This window comes from Hypanus sabinus, chromosome 23 (assembly GCF_030144855.1).
Source record: "Hypanus sabinus isolate sHypSab1 chromosome 23, sHypSab1.hap1, whole genome shotgun sequence".
Classification (NCBI taxonomy): domain Eukaryota; kingdom Metazoa; phylum Chordata; class Chondrichthyes; order Myliobatiformes; family Dasyatidae; genus Hypanus; species Hypanus sabinus.
In genome coordinates, this window is record NC_082728.1 from 64,172,541 (window position 1) to 64,188,410 (window position 15,870).

The following is a 15,870-nucleotide window of genomic DNA, read 5'->3' on the forward strand; positions in this document are numbered from 1 at the left end:
TCCACACAATCAATGCCTCTCATCTTCTTATACACCTCTATCAGGTCACCTCTCATCCTCTGCTGCTCCAAGGAGAAAAAGCTGAGTTCACTCAACCCATTCTCATAAGACATGCTCCTCAATCCAGGCAACATCTTTGTAAATTTCCTCTGCCCCGTTTCTATAGTTTCCACATCCTTCTTGTAGTGAGGCGACCAGAACTGAGCACAGTACTCCAAAGTGGGGTCTAACCAGGGTCCTATATAGCTGCAATATTACCTGTCGGCTCCTAACCTCAATCCCATGGGTGATGAAGGCCAATGCACTGAGTACCTTGTTAACAATATAATCAACCTGCGCAGCAGCTTTAAGTGTCCTATGGACTCAGACCCCAAGATCCCCCTAATCCTCCACACTACCAGCAGTCTTACCATTAATACTATATTCTGCCGTCATATTTGACCTACAAAAATGGACCACCTCACATTTACCTGGGTTGAACTCCATCTGCCAGTTTTGCATCCTATCGATGTCCTGCTGTAGCCTCTGACAGCCCTCCACACTATCCACAACACCTCCAACCTTTGTGTCATCAGCAGATTTACTAACCCATCCCTCCATTTCCTTATCCAGGTCATTTATAAAAGTCACAAAGGGTAGGGGGTCCCAGAACAGATCCCTGAGGCACACCACATGCAGAACATGACCTGTCTACAACCACTCTTTGCCTTCTGAGGGCAAGCCAATTCTGGATCCACAAAGCAAGGTCCCCTTGGATCCCATGCCTCCTTACTTTCTCAATAAGCCTTGCATAGGGTACCTTATCAAATGCCTTGCCAAAATCCATATAGTCTACATTTACGGCCTTCATCAATGATTTAGTCACATCCTCAAAAATTCAATCAGGCTTATATATATATGTGTTAAATTAAATAAGTAGTGCAAAAATAATAAGTTAGTGCCCATGGGATTAATGTCATTCAGAAATCTGATGGCAGAGACAAAGAAGCTGTTCCTGAATCATTGAGTGTGTGCCTTCAGGCTCCTGTACCTCCTACCTGATGGTAATGATGAAAAGAGGGCATGTCCTGGAAAATGGGGATCTTTAATGATGGATGCTGCCTTTTTGAGGCATCGCTCCTTGAAGATATCCTGGAGGCTACAGAGGGTAATGCCCATGATGGAGCTGACTCTCTGCAGCTTCTTTTGATCCTGTGCAGTGGCAGCTCCTCCCTCACACTAGACAGTGAAAGAGTCTAGCAGAATGCTGTCCACGTACATCTGCGTAGTATACACGGTACATCTGTGCAATATACACGGTACATCTGTGCAATATACATGGTATATCTGTGCAATATACACGTTACTTCTGTGCGGTGTACACGGTATCTCTGTGCGGTATACAAGGTACATCTGCGCAATATACACGGTACCTCTGTGTGGTATACACGTTACCTCTGTGTGGTGTACACGGTATCTCTGCAATATACATGGTACATCTGTGCAATATACACGGTACATCTGTGCAATATACATGGTACATCTGTGCAATATACACGGTACATCTGTGCGGTATACAGGGTACATCTGTGCGGTGTACACGGTATCTCTGCAATATACACGGTACATCTGTGCAATATACACGGTACATCTTTGCAATATACACGTTACCTCTGTGTGGTGTACACGGTATCTCTGTGCGGTATACAGGGTACATCTGCGCAATATACACGGTACCTCTGTGCGGTATACACGTTACCTCTGTGCGGTGTACACAGTATCTCTGCAATATACATGGTACATCTGTGCAATATACACTGTACATCTGTGCAATATACATAGTACATCTGTGCAATATACACAGTACATCTGTGCAATATACACGTTACCTCTGTGTGGTGTACACGGTATCTCTGTGCGGTATACAGGGTATCTCTGTGCGGTATACAGGGTACATCTGTGCGGTGTAGGTGGTACATTTTTGCGGTATACATGGTACCTCTGTGTGGTATACACGGTACATCTGCACGGTGTACACGTTACATCTGTGCGGTTTACACGGTACATCTGTGCTGTGTACACGGTACCTCTATGCGGTGTACACGGTATGTCTGTGCAGTGTACATGGTACATCTTTGCAGTATACATGGTACATCTGTGCAGTGTACACGGTACCTCTGTGAGGTATACACAGTACCTCTGTACAGTGGCAGTTCCTCCCTCACACCAGACAGTGATAGAGTCCAGCAGAATGCTCTCCACAGTACATCTGTAGAAATTTGCACGGGTCTTTGGCAACATACTAGGTCTTTTCAAAGTCTTAATGTCATATAGCAGCTGTCATGCCTTTATCAATATGTTCGGCTCAGGATAGATCCTCAGAGATAGTAATTCATGATTCAAGTATATATATTGTCAAAGAAGTGATAAATTATACGACCTTGAGATTTGCTTGCTCACAGGTAGCCGCAAAGCAAGAAACCTTAAAGAACCCAGTGAAAGAAAAAATAAAAGTCCAACACTCGCATATCAGTTCATCATTAGCGGGCACAGAGCACATCAGTTGGGGCAGTCTTCATAACCTCAGTGTCATTAAGAAAAGAGTGACTATTGCAGAGAGCGAGCAAAATCAGCTCTTGCCCTGGATCTCAACACCCTGTTCCTTCCACTCGATCTGGGCTGGCATTTGATCAGAAAACAGTAAAAGGCAGCAGTGCCTTGGAGAGAGGCATGACCATCGCGAAGAGTGAACAAAATTGGCTCTTGCCTCTGATCTGGGCCAGCGTTTAAATTGTCTAAACAACAAATTGAACCTTGCACTAAGAACCAGATGCAGTGAAAGGCTCCAGGCCTAAACCACGCCGCCCAGTGATACATTTCACTGCCCAGCCCAAAGCCACTCTCAGGCTCTTCACATTAGCTCAGCACCCAGAGCGATCCAGCCTTGTACCCGGGCACACCGGAACTTGAAATCATTTCAAGAGGACTAGAATGTAAAAGCAAGGCTGTAACGTTAAGGCTTTATAAGGCACTGGTAAGGACTCACTTGGAGTATTGTGAGTAGTTTTGGGCCCCTTACCTAAGAAAGGATGTGCTGACATTGGAGTGAGTTCAGAAGAGGTTCACAAGAATGATTCCTGGATTACCATATGAGGACCAATGATGGCTCTGGGCATGTATTCATTGAAATTCAGAAGAATGAAGTGGGGGGATCTCATTGAAATCTACTGAATGTTGAAAGACCTCAATAGAATGGATGTTCCAATAGTATGTTTCCTGTGCTGGGGAGTCTAGGACCAGAGGGCACAACCTCAGAGAAGATAGAATGGAGATGAGAAGGAATTTCTTTAGCCAGAGTGTGGTGAATCTGTGTAATTCATTACCACAGGCAGCTATGGAGGCCAAGTCATTGAGTATATTTAAGGCAGAGGTTGATTAGTTCTTGATTAGTCAGGGCCTGAAGGTTACAGGGAGAAGGTAGGAAATTGGGCGGAGATGAAAGTGGATCAGCCATGATGAAATGATAGAGCAGACTAATGGCTTAATTCTCCTCTATTTCCTATGTCTTGTAGTCAATTCTCAGGTGGTGGGATGGATGTTAGGATAGATGGAATGGTCAGTTTTGGTGGAAGAGGAGAAGCCTGGTGGGACAGAAGGGGAACACAGGTTCAGTGGCGAGTAGGAGCATATCATGATAGAGGATAGACAGGGAGGTCAGTGTAAGGCAGAAGAATACCTTAGAAATGAAGTGTGTCACAATGGGTATGGAGGGGTTTGTCAGAGGTTACGAGAAGAGCAAATCATAGTGGAGGGGACAGGTGTGTTAGTGTGAAGGTGAGTATGTCAGGATGGGGGAAGAACAGTGTGTTGAAGTGGAGAGGAAGAGGGTATTAGGTAGGAAAGGATATATTTATTGTATGGCTTATTTTTACTTGTTTGATCTTGGAAGTCTTAAGAATACTTGTGCCTCTTCTTAGGTATGTGCCTTTGGGCTATCCACTCTCTGTTAACGTTTACTTCTACGATGACCAATTCCAAGGTTATTTGGTGATGCAGCAAGTTAAGAACATGACTACAGGACAGAAAGAAACACTGGAAAGCTGGGTGTCACCTCGATCCATGCTCCGTCTTGCAAATATCAACCCTAAAATTGACCGACTCCAGAGCCTGGAGGTAACCAATCTGACACTCTAATAGAATGAGATAGATGTGACATTGCCATTTACACAGTCAATTTTTGAACTTGTCCTTCTTAAACTGTGTCCTTGCTGCCTTCTGTTCCCAGTATAGCCAGTATTAATGAACAATTGTCAATCAGCTTCTTCATTCTGTAATTTCCTTTTCTTTCTTTCTAAATCTTTTTATTATTATTAGTAATATAGACAGAATACAAATGATATATTGATAAAGAAATTACCAACATTCCATTACATATAAAAAAACATACATAATAGTTACAATATAAATGAGTTTACCAAGACATAAGCCATAAAATATATGTATGAACATGGTAAATCTAAATATTTCATAATATATGATATAAAGGAAACAGAGAAAAGAAAGAAAAAAAAATATATATAATGCAAAACTAGCTAATCTACTAATCTATTAACTAATAACTAATATAGAAGAAAAAAGAAATAAAAAAAAAGAGAAAAAAAAGGGGGCTGTTTATAATATCTCACAAAAATAAGTATTCATCAATGCCGTCACTTCCGGTCCTCTCAACATACATAAGCTAAAAGCTGGGAAATCAAATGAACTTGGCACAGGGTCATATTACATCATATGAAAATGTTGAATAAATGGTCTCCATAACTTTTCAAATTTAATAGGTCTCAAAAGTACCACTTCTAATTTTTTCTAAATTTTGAGAGAACCAATTAAATACAGTGGGAGGATTAATTTCCTTCCAATTCAACAATATAGATCTTCTAGCCATCAGAGTTAGAAATGCAATCATTCGACGGGCAGAAGAAGATAAATGCAGTGAGTCTAACATTGGTAACCAAAAATTGTGGTAATAGGATGAGGTTGTAAATCAATATTCAAAACTGCAGAAATAATATCAAAAATATCTTTCCAATATTTCTCCAAAAATGAACAAGACCAAAACATATGAGTTAAAGACGCAATTTCAGATTGACATCTATCACAAATAGGACTAATATGAGAGTAAAAATGAGCTAATTAATCCTTGGACATATGAGCCCTATGTATGACCTTAAATTGTATTAATGAATGTTTGGCTCATTCTGTAATTTCCAATGGCTTTTTGAATAAGGAGAAGACACCTGCACATGGTGTACAGAAACAATATAGTGGGTGCGCCAAAAAACGCTGGAATTCGGAGCAAAGAGAGAACAGCGGCAGTAATTATGAAGGCAGCACTTTAGGGCAAGACCCTGAATCGAGACAGAGGAAAAAGGAAAGATTGCCTGTGTGTGGCTATACAATAGCGGATGTGAGACAGGGGTTGGTAAGACCATAAGACATAGGAGCAAAATTAGGCCATTCAGCCCATTATGTCTTCTGCCATTCACAGAATCTTCTGTGATTTTTTTAATTACAAAAGGTTGGTTTGAAGGTACAGCAGGCTATCAAGAAGACAAATGGAATGTTGGCCTTCATTGCTAGAGGGATTGAAGTTTAGAGCAGGGAGGATATGCTGCAACTGTAGAGGATACTATTGAGGCCACACCTGGAGTATTACATGCAGTTCTGGTCTCCTTACTTGAAGAAGGGTATCCTGGCTTTGGAGCTGGTGCAGAGGAGGTTCACCGTTGATTCCAGAGATGAGGGGGTTGACTATGAAGAGAGATTGAGTCGCCTGAGACTGTACTGGCTGGAATTCAGAAGAATGAGAAACATATAAAATTATGAAGGGGATAGATAAGAGAGGCAGGGAAGTTATTTCCACTGGTAGGTGAGACTAAAACTAGGGGACATAATCTCAAGATTCTGGGGAGTAGATTTAGGATGGAGATAAGGAGGAACTGCTTTTCCCAGAGAGTGGTGAATCTGGAATTCTCTGCCCAATGAAGCAGTGAAGGTGACCTCAGAAAATATATTTAAAACCAGGTTGGATAGATTTTTGCATAGTAGGGGAATTAAAGGTTATGGGAAAAAGGCAGGGTGGGGATGAGTCCATGGCCAGATCAGCCATGATCTCATTGAATGGTGGAGCAGGCTCGATGGCCAGACGGCTACTGCTGCACCTATTTCTTATGTGCTTATTCTATCATGGCTGATTCTGATCCAACTCAACCCCATACACCTTCCTTATCACCATAACCTTTGATGTCCTGACCAATCAGTTTTAAATATACCCACAGTCTTGGCCTCCACAGCTTTCTGGGACAGAGCTTTCCACAGATTCACTGCTCTCTGACTAAAAGAATTCCTCCTTACTTCTGTTCTAAAGGGTTGTCCTCAATTTTGAGGCTGCGCCATGTAGTTCAGGACACCACCCCCCCCCCCCCCCCCCCGCCCCTGTAGGAAACATCCTCTCCATATATACCCTATTTGGTCCTTCCAATATTTGCTAGGTTTCAATGAGATCCCACCACATTCTTCTAAGTTCCAGTGAATGCAGGCCCAAAACTGCCAAACACTCCTCATATATTAACCCCTTCATTCCCAGAATCATCCTCATGAAGCTCCTTTGAACTCTCTCCATTGACAACACATCCTTTCTGAGATATGGGTCCCAAAATTGTCAACAGTACTCCAAGTGCAGCCTGACTAGTGTTGTATAAAATGTCAGCATTATCTCCTTGTTTTTGTATTCTATTCCCCTTGAAATAAATGCCAACATTGTATTTGCCTTCTTTGCCACAGACTCAACCTGTAAAGTAACCTTCTGGAAGCCTTGCAGGAGGACTCCAAAGTCCCTCATCACCTCTGATGTTTGAATCTTCTCCCCATTTAGATAATAGTTTGCACATTTGTTCCTTTTATCAAAATGCATTATGATACATTTCCCCACACTGTATTCCATCTGCCACTTTTTTGCCTATTCTTCCAATGAGTCTAAATCGCATTGCTTCCTCAGTGCTACCTACTCCTCCAGGTATCTTCATATCATCTGCAAACTTTGCCACAAAGCCATCAATTCCATTATCCAAGTCATTGACAAACAATGTGAAAGTAGCGGTTCCAATACTGATGCTTGAGGAACACCCCTAGTCACTGGCAGCCAACCAGAAAAGGTCCCCTTTATTTCCACTCCCTGCTTCCTGCCTGTCAGCCATTCTTCTATTCATTCCAGTATCTTTCCTGTAACACCGTGGGATTTTGTCCTGCTAAGCAGCCTCATGTGGCACCTTATCAAATGCCTTCTGAAAATCCAAGTAAGTGACATCCACTGCCTCTTATTTGTCCACCCTTCTTGTTACTTCCTTGAAGAACTCATAGATTTGTCAGGCAAGATTTCCTTTTACAGAAACCATGCTAACTTTGACTTATTTTATCACTAGTCTCCAAGTACCCCGAAACCTCATCCTTAATAATGACTCCCAACACTTTTCCAACCACTGAAGTTAGGCTAACAGGCCTATAATTTTCTTTCTTTTACCTTCCTCCCTTCTTAAAGAGTGGACTGATATTTGCAATCTTCCAGCCCTCCGGGACCATGCCAGAATCACAAACAAAAGAGAATCTGCAGATGCTGGAAATTCGAGCAACACTCACAAAATGCTGGAGAGACCCAGCAGGCCAGTCAGTATCTGTGGAAAATAGTACAGTCAACATTTTGGGCCGAGACCCTTCAGCAGGACGAGAAAAGAACTCTTTCTGAACTCTAAGGTGCAGTCTATCTGGTCTACGTGACTTATCCACCGTATGACCTTTCAGTTTGCCTTGCACTTTTTCCTTTGTAATAGCAACGGCATTCACTCCTGCTCCCTGACACTCCTGAGCTCTGGTACACTGCTAGTGTCTTCCACAGTGAAGACAGGTGGAAACTATTTATTAAATTCATCCAGCATTTCTTTGTCCCCCAGCATCATTACTATTTCACCAACATCGTTTTCCAGTGGTCCAATATCAACTCTCACCTCCCTTTTACTCTTCATATAACTGAAAAAACTATTAGTATCCTGCTTTATGTTATCTGGTAGTTTGCCCTCATAATTAATCTTTTCCTTTCTGGCTTTTTTAGTTGCCTTTTGTAAGATTTTTTAAAACTTCCGAATCATCCAACTTCCCATTCACTTTTGCTACATTGTATGTCTTTTCCTTGGCTTTTATGCAGTCCTTAACTTCCCTTGTCAGCCACAGTTGCCTACCCCTGCAATTTAAGAACACCTTCTTCTGTGAGACTTACTTATCCTGCGCCTTGTGAACTATTCCCAGATACTTCAGCCCCCCCTTCTGCCATCATCCCCGTCCAATCCACCTGGACAAGCTCCTCTCTCGTGCCTCAGTAATTCCCTTTATTCCATTGCGATATTGATAATGTGACTTACAATATAAATTCAATCATATTATGATCATTTTCTCCTAAGGGTTCCTTTACCTTAAGCTCACTAATAAAATCTGGTTATTACACAGCACCCAATCTAAGATAGTCTTTTCCCAAGTAGGTTCAAGTACAAGCTGCTCTAAAAAACCATCTCATAAGCATTCAACAAATTCCCTCTTACGATCCGACACCAACCTGGTATTCCCAATCCTCTTGCATATTAAAGTCTCTCATTACTGCTCCCTTTACAATCTCAACCCCACATGTTGACTACTAGTTGGAGGCCTATAAATGATTCCCAAAACGGTATTTCTCCTTGTAGTTTCTTAATTCTACCTATAAAGATTCAATATTCTCTGACCCTATGTCACCTCTTTCACTTCTTTCTAAAGATGTAATTCCATCTCTTACCAACAGAGCGACACCACCACCCATGCCTTCCTCTTGTCCAACCGATTCAACGTATATCTTTTGATATTACCTTCTTTCAGCCACGACTCAGTGATGCCCGCAACATTACACCAACCAATCTGTAATTGCACCACAAGTTCATGCACTTTGTTCCCAATACTACGCAAATTTCAATACAGCATCTTCAGTCCTGTATTCTTCGCCCTTTTGGATTTTGCCTCTGTGGTACAATTTAACCCTTCACACTGTCTGCATTCGTACCCAACCATTGGCTTGTCCTTCCTTACATTCATATTACACCCATCATCTACTTGTAAACCTGCTGGCTTATTCTCAGCTCTGTCATACTGGTTCCTGTCCCTTTGCCGTATTAGTTTAACCCACTCCCAACTACTCCAGCGAACCTGCCCACAAGAATATTGGTACCCCCAGATTCCAGTGCAACCATTCCTTTTGTACATGGCAGTCCTGTGCTCACTGGCGTGTGGCACAGGCAGCAATCCTGAGGTTACTATCCTTCAGGGCCTGCTTCTCAACTTTCTTCCTAATTCTCTGTGCTGTTTTAGAACATAGAATAGTACAGCACATTACAGGCCCTTCAGCCCACAATGTTATGCTGACCCTCAAACCCTGCCTCACATATAACCCCCCCACCCTAAATTCCTCCATATACCTGTCAAGTAGTCTCTCAAACTTCACTAGTGTGTCTGCCTCCACCACTGACTCAGGTAGTGCATTCCACACATCAACCATCTTCTGAGTGAAAAACCTTCTTCTAATATCCCCCTTGAACTTCCCTCCCCTTAACTTAAAGCCATGTCCTCTTGTACTGAGCATTGGTGCCCTGGGGAAGGGGCGCTGGCTGTCCACTCTGCCTATTCTTCTTAATATCTTATACACCTCTATCATGTCTCCTCTCATCCTCCTTCTCTCCAAAGAGTAAAGCCCTAGCTCCCTTAATCTCTGATCCTAATCCATATTCTCTAAACCAGGCAGCATCCTGGTAAATCTCCTCTGTACCCTTTCCAATGCTTCCACATCCTTCCTATAGTGAGGCAACCAGAACTGGACACAGTACTCCAAGTGTGGCCTAACTAGAGTTTTATACAGCTGCATCATTACATTGCGTCTCTTAAACTCTGTCCCTTGACTTATGAAAGCTAACACCCCATAAGCTTTCTAAACTACCCTATCTACCTGTGAGGCAACTTACAGGGATCCTTGGACATGTACCCCCCAGATCCCTCTGCTCCTCCACACTACCAAGTATCCTGCCATTTACTTTGTACTCTGCCTTGGAGCTTGTCCTTCCAAAGTGTACCACCTCACATTTCTCCGGGTTGAACTCCATCTGCCACTGCTCAGCCCACTTCTGCATCCTATCAATGTCTCCCTGCAATCTTAGGCAATCCTCTACATTATCCACAACACCACCAACCTTTGTGTCATCTGCGAACTTGCCAACCCACCCTTCCACCCCCACATCCAGGTCGTTAATAAAAATCACGAAAAGTAGAGGTCCCAGAACAGATCCTTGTGGGACACCACTAGTCACAACCCTCCAGTCAGAATGTACTCCCTCCACCACGACTTTCTGCTTTCTGCAGGCAAACCAATTCTGAATCCACCTTGCCAAACTTCCCTGGATCCCATGCCTTCTGACTTTCTGAATAAGCCTACCATGTGGAACCTTGTCAAATGCCTTACTAAAATCCATGTAGATCACATACTCTGCACTACCCTCATCTATATGCCTGGTCACCTCCTCAAAGAACTCTATCAGGCTTGTTAGGCACGATCTGCCCTTCACAAAGCCATGCTGACTGTCCCTGATCAGACCATGATTCTCTAAATGCCCATAGATCCTATCTCTAAGAATCTTTTCCAACAGCTTTCCCACCACAGACGTAAGGCTCACTGGTCTATAATTACCCAGACTATCCCTACTACCTTTTTTGAACAAGGGGACAACATTCGCCTCCTTCCAATCCTCCGGTACCATTCCTGTGGACAACAAGGACATAAAGATCCTAGCCAGAGGCTCAGCGATCTCTTCCCTTGCCTCGTGGAGCAGCCTGGGGAATATACCATCAGGCCCCAGAGACTTATCTGTCCTAATGTATTTTAACTACTACAACACCTTCTCTCCCTTAATATCAACATGCTCCAGAACATCAACCTCACTCATATTGTCCTCACTGTCATCAAGTTCCCTCTCATTGGTGAATACCAAAGAGAAGTATTCATTGAGGACCTCGCTCACTTCCACAGCCTCCAGGCACATCTTCCTACTTTTATCTCTAATTGGTCCTACCTTTACTCCTGTCATCCTTTTGTTCTTCACATAATTGAAGAATGCCTTGGGGTTTTCCTTTACCCTACTCGCCAAGGCCTTCTCATGCCCCCTTCTTGCTCTTCTCAGCCCCTTCTTAAGCTCCTTTCTTGCTACCTTATATTCCTCAGTAGACCCATCTGATCCTTGCTTCCTAAACCTCATGTATGCTGCCTTCTTCAACCTGACTAGATTTTCCACTTCACTTGTCACCCATGGTTCCTTCACCCTACCATTCTTTATCTTCCTCACCGGGACAAATTTATCCCTAACATCCTGCAAAAGATCCTTAAACATCGACCACATGTCCATAGTACATTTCCCTGCGAAAACATCATCCCAATTCACACCCGCAAGTTCCAGCCTTATAGCCTCATAATTTGCCCTTCCCCAATTAAAAATTTTCCTGTTCTCTCTGATTCTATCCTTTTCCATGATAATGCTAAAGGCCAGGGAGCGGTGATCACTGTCCCCCAGATGCTCACCCACTGACAGATCTGTGACCTGACCCGGTTTGTTATCTAATACTAGTTCTAATATGGCATTCCCCCAGTCGGCCTGTCAACATACTGTGACAGGAATCCATCCTGGACACACTTAACAAACTCTGCCCCATCTAAACCATTGGAACTAATCAAGTGCCAATCAGTATTAGGAAAGTTAAAGTCACCCATGATAACAACCCTGTTATTTTTGCACTTTTCCAATATTGCCTCCCAATCTGCTCCTCGGTATCTCTGCTGCTACCAGGGGGCCTATAGAATACCCCCAGAAGAATAACTGCTCCCTTCCTGTTCCTGACTTCTACCCATACTGACTCAAAAGAGGATCCTGCTACATTATCCACCCTTTCTGCAGCTGTAATACTATCCCTGAATAGTAATGCCACCCCTCCTCCCCTTTTCCCCCCTCTCTATCCCTTTTAAAGCACTGAAATCCAGGAATATTGAGAATCCATTCCTGCCCTGGTGCCAGCCAAGTCTCCGTAATGGCCACTACATCATAATTCCATGTATGTATCCAAGCTCTCAGTTCATCACCTTTGTTCCTGATGCTTCTTGCATTGAAGTACACACACTTTAGCCCTTCTACCTTACTACCTTTACACCCTTTATTCTGCTTCTTTTTCATCAAAACCTCTCTATATGTTAGATCTGGCTTACTCCATGCACTTCTTTCACTGCTGTGTCGCTCTGGGTCCCATCCCCCTTGCAAATTAGTTTAAACCCTCCCGAATCATGCTAGCAAACCTACCAGCAAGGATATTGCTCCCCCTCGAGTTCAGGTGCAACCCATCCAATCTGTACAGGTCCCACCTTCCCCAGAAGAGATCCCAATGGTCCAAAAATCTAAAACCCTGCCCCCTGCACCAAAGCATTCAACTGCCATCTCCTCCAATTCTTACCATCACTATCACGTAGCACTGGCAGCAATCCTGAGAACGCCACCCTTGAGGTCCTGTTCTTCAGCCTTCTGCCAAGTTCCCAAAACTCACACTTCAGGACCTCATCCCTTTTTCTACCTATGTCGTTGGTACCAACATGTGTCATGACTTCTGGCTGCTTACCCTCCCTTTTCAGGATATTGTGGATACATTTAGAAACATCACAGACCCTGGCACCTGGAAGGCAGACAACCATTTGTTTTACTTTTTCGCACGCACAGAACCACCTATCTGTCACCCTAACTATAGAGTCTATAGTTAGGAGGACACTATAGTGATGGGCAGCTGGAGTTACTTGGAGGTTAGAAGAATGGCTGGAAAGTGAACACAGAGAAACAGGTGTGTCGGAGGAGAACATTGGGATGGTGACATTAAATTAGAAAATTTCTCCTTCCCTGCTTCCCTTCACCCACTGCCCCCTCCCCTGCACTGTCCTCTCTCCTCCCTACCCTCTTTCCTTCCTCCCCCACTCCCCTCCCTTCCCCACTTTCTCCCTTCCTCTCACTCCCTCCCCTCCTCCCACTCCTTCCTCGCACTCCCTCCCCCACCTCTATCTCTCTTTCTACCCCTCTCATCTTTCATTGTCTCTTCAACTATCTATCTCTCCTGCTCCCTCTCCTCCCCAACCCCTCTTTCTCTTTCCATTCCACCCATTCCCTCCCTCTCCTCCCCACCTCAGTAGATCTATTGTAGCCTACTTCACTGTCTGCTGTGCCTTCAATGTTGATGTCATCAAAAAACCTACTAACCAACGTTTTCATCCAAATTGTTAATAAATCTGACCAACAGCAGGGGAGCCAGCAGCGATCCCATTGGTCACAGTTTCCACTGCCACCTTCTACCAAGCTAACTTTGTATCCATTTGCTCTCTACCACTTAAGACCAACTTCTTACTTGCATGAATTGATTTTGCTATGATATAGCATCTCTTTTTTTTTACTGTTGTACCTCAGAGCAGTGTAACATTTGTTGATGTTTAACCATATCAATTCAAATGGTTGGTATAAGACCTGAAGCCCAATGTGGAGAGTTGGGACTCCCTCTTCCACATTCTTATTCTAACTTCTTACCTCTTATGCCAGTGTTGATGAAGGGCCATAGCCTGAAATGTCAATTGTGACATTGTTTGACTTGTTAAGTTACTTCAGCAATTTGTGTGTGTTGCAGAATGAACTAATTCTTTACCATTCACCTTCCGTGGTTATTTAGGTGGGAACAGAATGGGATCCCAAGGAGCGATTGTTCCGAAATTTTGGTGGTTTGATTGCACCCTTTGATGAGCCCGTTGCCATGCAGAGGTGGGCTAAAGGTCCGAATATGACAGTCACGGTGGTGTGGATTGATCCCACATATATCATTGCCACTTCCTATGACATTACAGTGGACTCAGAGGCTGAGTTTACCCAGTATAAGCCCCCATTAAACCACCCTCTGAGGCCAGGCAGCTGGACTGTGCGGGTGCTGCACCTTTGGACCCTGCTAGCAGAAACCAATTTCTTGGTGATTCCTTTGGCCTTCAGTGGAAAGCGGCCTCTCAGAAAAGGTATGTTCAATCCTCTTATGTTCAAGCTGCATTCGAAAATTGCCAAAGAAGAGCAAAATAATTGGCTACATTGGCTCCATGTCTTTCTGATTGAGAATGCCAAACAACAGAGATAAAGACATAACAGTGCAGTGGCTACACTGTTCAGTCCCGACCTCTATGCACTTTGCATATTCTCCCTGAGACCATTGAATAACCTGGTTTTCTGCCATATTTCAGAAATGTCTGTATTGGTTGGTCAAATTAACTGCAGTAAATTGCCCCTAGTCTTGTGATTTTTTTGGTGAATTTATTTTTGGTGGGAGCATTATAAAGGGAAATTAATGGGAAAGTGTGAGGAATAAAATGGTTAAGAATAGTGTAAGATTGGTTGCAGGATTATTAGCATGGACACAGTGGGGTCAGGGGCGTGCTGCCACTATCCTTTGGATGATACGAGGCTGGTAGCTGACGTTGCGGATTACTGGTGTATACTGAGTCACTCAGGTCAGTGGAGTCCTAGGTTAGTCTGCAAGTTACTGTCCAGACATGGTGAGACAAAACAACAAATTTCATAACATACAGTATGTGTCAGTTTTAAATCTGATTTCATTCTGAGAAAGGGAATATCCAAAATAAATCCAACATGCAATCCCTGTGCAATACCTGACGGATACAAACTGTTCAACCTAGACCAGAGGTCGGCAACCTGCGGCTCCGGAGCCACATGCGGCTCTTTGATCTCTGTGATGCGGCTCCCCGTGGTTTGTTAGCTTTTGAAATGTAATTCGAAATTTGAAGATTATGGTGATCTTGTACAATCTGAAAACTTTGTGGAGACACCGTTTCCTGGCACATCCGAACCGGCTCACAATTAGCCACCGTTCCGGCTAAGGGAGATAGCCTACGGGGGTTTGTGAGTACGTGTCTTTTGGAGCATCCGCGCCCACGGGGACGGATTGAGGGAGGCTTTAAAGCAAGGCTGTTTAGTTCGAATAAAGTTACCTTTGTCTGCAGTCTTTATTTTAGCGCTGCGTGTAGCGCTACACCGCTACAACGTGTTTTTTTATCGCTATTAATATACATCACAACTGCCAATGCCTGACACCCACCAGTGCGCGCATTCTTTTAATTCTTCGATCCAAGGTAGGCTAACTATGGAGTAACCTTCAACCCAACGTCTTTTTTTCGGAGTTCAAAATGTTTTTGTTGCATGCAGAAATGTAATTTCGTTTTCTCTGCAAGAGTTCATCAATTTCATAAATGCAACACATTATAGTTTGTTTATACATAGCATAAAGGCAAAAAAAACCCGTTGTATGCAGTGTTATTTCGTTTTGTGGCTCCCAGTGTTTTCTTTTCTGTGGGAAATGGGTCCATATTGGCTCTTTCAGTGGTAAACGTTGCCGACCCCTGACCTAGACTGTCGTGGATCAGATAATGAGATTTCTGCAGTGGACTATTTTAGTCATTAAATTGTACATTAAAGATACAGGCTGCTTGGCCCAGCTTATCCATGCTAACCAAGATGTCCTCTACACTAATCCTATTATCCTGAATTTGCTCTATATCTCTATATTCTTCTCCTATACAAGTATCTATCCAAAAGCTTTCTAACACTATTATTGTACCTGTCTCTACCACCTTGTCTGGCAGCTCCTTCCGGATAACCACAATCCACAACCCTCTGTCTGTGGTTAATTTGTTCTTTAAATTTC

The 15,870-nt window shown here is 43.4% G+C and overlaps 1 protein-coding gene across 2 annotated transcripts in view; it reads left to right on the forward strand.

Annotated features, from left to right (window-relative positions):
* xylt2 (xylosyltransferase II) overlaps positions 1–15,870 on the forward strand; it is a 275,890-nt gene that overhangs the window by 248,671 nt on the left and 11,349 nt on the right. For both annotated transcript variants that reach the window (XM_059949008.1, XM_059949009.1), the window contains 2 exons: positions 3,957–4,152; positions 13,840–14,173. In XM_059949008.1, coding sequence (XP_059804991.1) covers positions 3,957–4,152; positions 13,840–14,173 — 530 coding nt within the window. The remainder of the gene's footprint in view (positions 1–3,956; positions 4,153–13,839; positions 14,174–15,870) is intronic.